The sequence below is a fragment of the Heterocephalus glaber genome, unplaced genomic scaffold (assembly GCF_053883595.1).
Source record: "Heterocephalus glaber isolate CG9 unplaced genomic scaffold, H.glaber_assembly_v1.0 deba00001550, whole genome shotgun sequence".
NCBI lineage: Eukaryota > Metazoa > Chordata > Mammalia > Rodentia > Bathyergidae > Heterocephalus > Heterocephalus glaber.
Window position 1 is genome coordinate 5488536 of NW_028258343.1, and position 2592 is coordinate 5491127.

Here is a 2592-nt window from a genome sequence, read left to right on the forward strand (position 1 = left end):
GCAAAGGAATTAAATAAACATTTCTCCAAGGTATGCAAATGGCTAACAAGGATATGGAAAGATGTTTAACACATCTTTCCATCAGGGAAACACAAATAAAATCACAATAAGATGTTACCTCACACCTGTTGGATAGATTCTATTTTTTGTGTGTGAAAAAGTCTTTAAGAAAAAAATTTAGTTAACAAAATTTTTTTAACAAGTTTCACTTAGCAACATACACCCAAAAGGAAATCACATTACAAAGAAAGCTTTAAGTCAAGGCCTCACCAATTCTCAAAAACTAACTCTTTTTAAAAAGCTTAAACTTAACCTAAAAGATTTATTTAAATGAAAATATAAACTAGAACGAACAAACATGAGAAATGTTCCTCTTTGAATTAGGGATCTAGCACCTTTGAGTTGTCCAAAAAGTGCATCTCCCCAAGGTGTTCACGGGTCGGTGCCAAGGATCCAAGTTTCCTTAACATACTTAACTACTTAACTCAGGAAACGCCACTCCAAGTATACTACCAAATGTTAATGGAGAAAAGCGGAAGGGAGAAAATAGTTTTAGTTTACTCAATATCACATGCTAGAAGGAAAGTTTGCATGAGAAAACACTGAAGAGGTAATTTTTTAATCCAGATTTCACAAACTCATGGTGCAAAATGGGTCCCACAGCTTCCTCTAGTCATAAACTGCTCCTCACTGCGTGTCGGCTGCCTATGACAATTTGATCGAGGACTTCAACCTCTCTAAGCAACTAGTCATACCCCCACATGCTGTTCTGACTGTTGTAGCTGGCCCCATAGCAGCCACTCACTGACTGGCTCTCTAGGCCGCCGTAGGTGGCCTGGGCGGCTGACACCCCCATGCCCTGTATCACCTGGCTGCTGTAAGCCCCGCTGCTAGCCCCCGTGGTGGAATTGAGGAAGAGTTCTATGTAGCGGTGCTGCATGTTGGCCCTGTCCTTCGACATGGCTGCCACAGCTTCCTCGTGGGTGGCGAACTCCACATCGGCCTCACCCGTCACTCTGCCATCAGGCCCGATCTCGATGTGCACTCTCATGGGGTTGAGTGGTGAGAAGAAGTTGTAGATGTCGTTCTCGGTGGCCTTATAGGGCAGCCCCCTCATGTGGACACAGTGGCCAGTGGTGCTCTGCACTGTGAACTCGCCATCTCCAAATCCGTGGTCGTACATGCCGGAGAGGCAGTAGCTGAGGTCTCTCCCAAACAGGTCGGTGGTGAAGCCGTAGCCCTCGCTGAGGCCGCTATACTCGAAGCCCCCGTAACCCGCACTGTAGGCCCCGGAGCTCATCCTCTCCAGGCCTGTCTGCTTCACAATGCCGATGTACCTCCGCGCGGTGCCGGGACGGTCATAGGGCCCGGGCCGTTGCATGGACATGAACTTCAGGGGCAGGTCTGAGTACGACCTCACCTCCTGCTGGCTGCTCTTGAACACCTCGATGTACCTGTGCCCGATCCTCTCCTTGTGCTTCCGGAGCGCCTTCTCGGCCAGCTCCTGCGAGGCGAACTGCACGAAGGCCTCACCTGTGATCTTGCCCTCAGGGTCCACAGGCAGTGTGATCCCATTTGGCACGATCTCCAACCCTGAGAAAAACTGCACGATCTCCTCCTTTGTGCATCCGAATGGGAGTCCCCGGAGCCGCACAAAGCCGTCGTTGGCGGTGTCAGCGCTGTTGGGACCGCTGTGCTTCAACACCCAATCCATCTCCGTTCTGTGAGACTTGAACACCTCGATGTACCGGTGCCCCATGCTTTCCCTGTCTTTTTTCAGGGCCATTTTGACATCATCTTCGGATTCGAGTTCAACAAAAGCCTCACCACTCTGCCTGCCTTCTCTAGTGTAAATGAAATGGACACCTGCCACCCCATCGCGAATCGTGCAGTCGGAGAGAAAGTTCTGCACGTCCTCAATAGAGCAGGACCAGGGCAGCCCACGGAGCTTGACCACAAAGCCTTCACCTCCCTCAGGGCCCAGCATCTTGAGCACTCGGCCAGGCGGTTGCTAGACAAGCTCGGGCGCAGCTGCGGGGGGGGGGGGGGGGCGGCCGGCAGCCGGGCAAACGGTGGGCACTCCTACTCCGGTCGGTCGTCCGAGGTAGCTACTGGCGTACAGCCTCCACGCGGCCGCAACGACTCCCGGGGTGGGGGAAGGGCGGCGGGCGCGAGCACTTTTGGCGGGAAGCACACGGCAGCGGCGAGGAGAGCAAAGCCGGGCCTGCTCACCTTTGGGACGAACTGCGAGAAGAGCGCCAGTGCCTCGCAGGAAGGGGCGGGCGGTTGGCAGGGCGGCTTCCGGGGAGACGGGGTGGCTTCCGGGGGGGAGGGGCCTGGATTCTATTGAAAACCAAAAAAATAAGATGTATTAAAGAGCTTGTGAAGAAATTGGAACCATTGCACATTATTGATGGGGGTATAAAGCTGTGTAGCTGCAGTGAAAAGCAATACAGAGGTTCCTCAAAAAGTCAGAAATAGAGCAACCACATCGTCCAACAATCCTACTTCTAGGTATATATCCCGAAGAATTGAAAACATAGCCCAGTGTGTTGACCACACCTATAATCCCAGAAGTTGAGGCAGGAGGAT

General features: G+C 52.0%; 1 protein-coding gene across 1 annotated transcript; it reads right to left on the minus strand.

The window, feature by feature from the left end:
- Positions 1–598: 598 nt before the first annotated feature.
- LOC101698461 (heterogeneous nuclear ribonucleoprotein F-like) lies at positions 599–2042 on the minus strand. The gene has a single exon (XM_013072639.3). The coding sequence runs from the start codon at positions 1985–1987 to the stop codon at positions 746–748; it is 1242 nt and encodes a 413-aa protein (XP_012928093.2). The 5' UTR covers positions 1988–2042; the 3' UTR covers positions 599–745.
- Between the last annotated feature and the right edge of the window lie 550 nt (positions 2043–2592).

Excerpts from the sequence above, each read along its gene's own strand:
- LOC101698461 (XM_013072639.3), bottom strand. The coding sequence starts at position 1,987 with ATGCTGGGCCCTGAGGGAGGTGAAGGCTTTGTGGTCAAGCTCCGTGGG.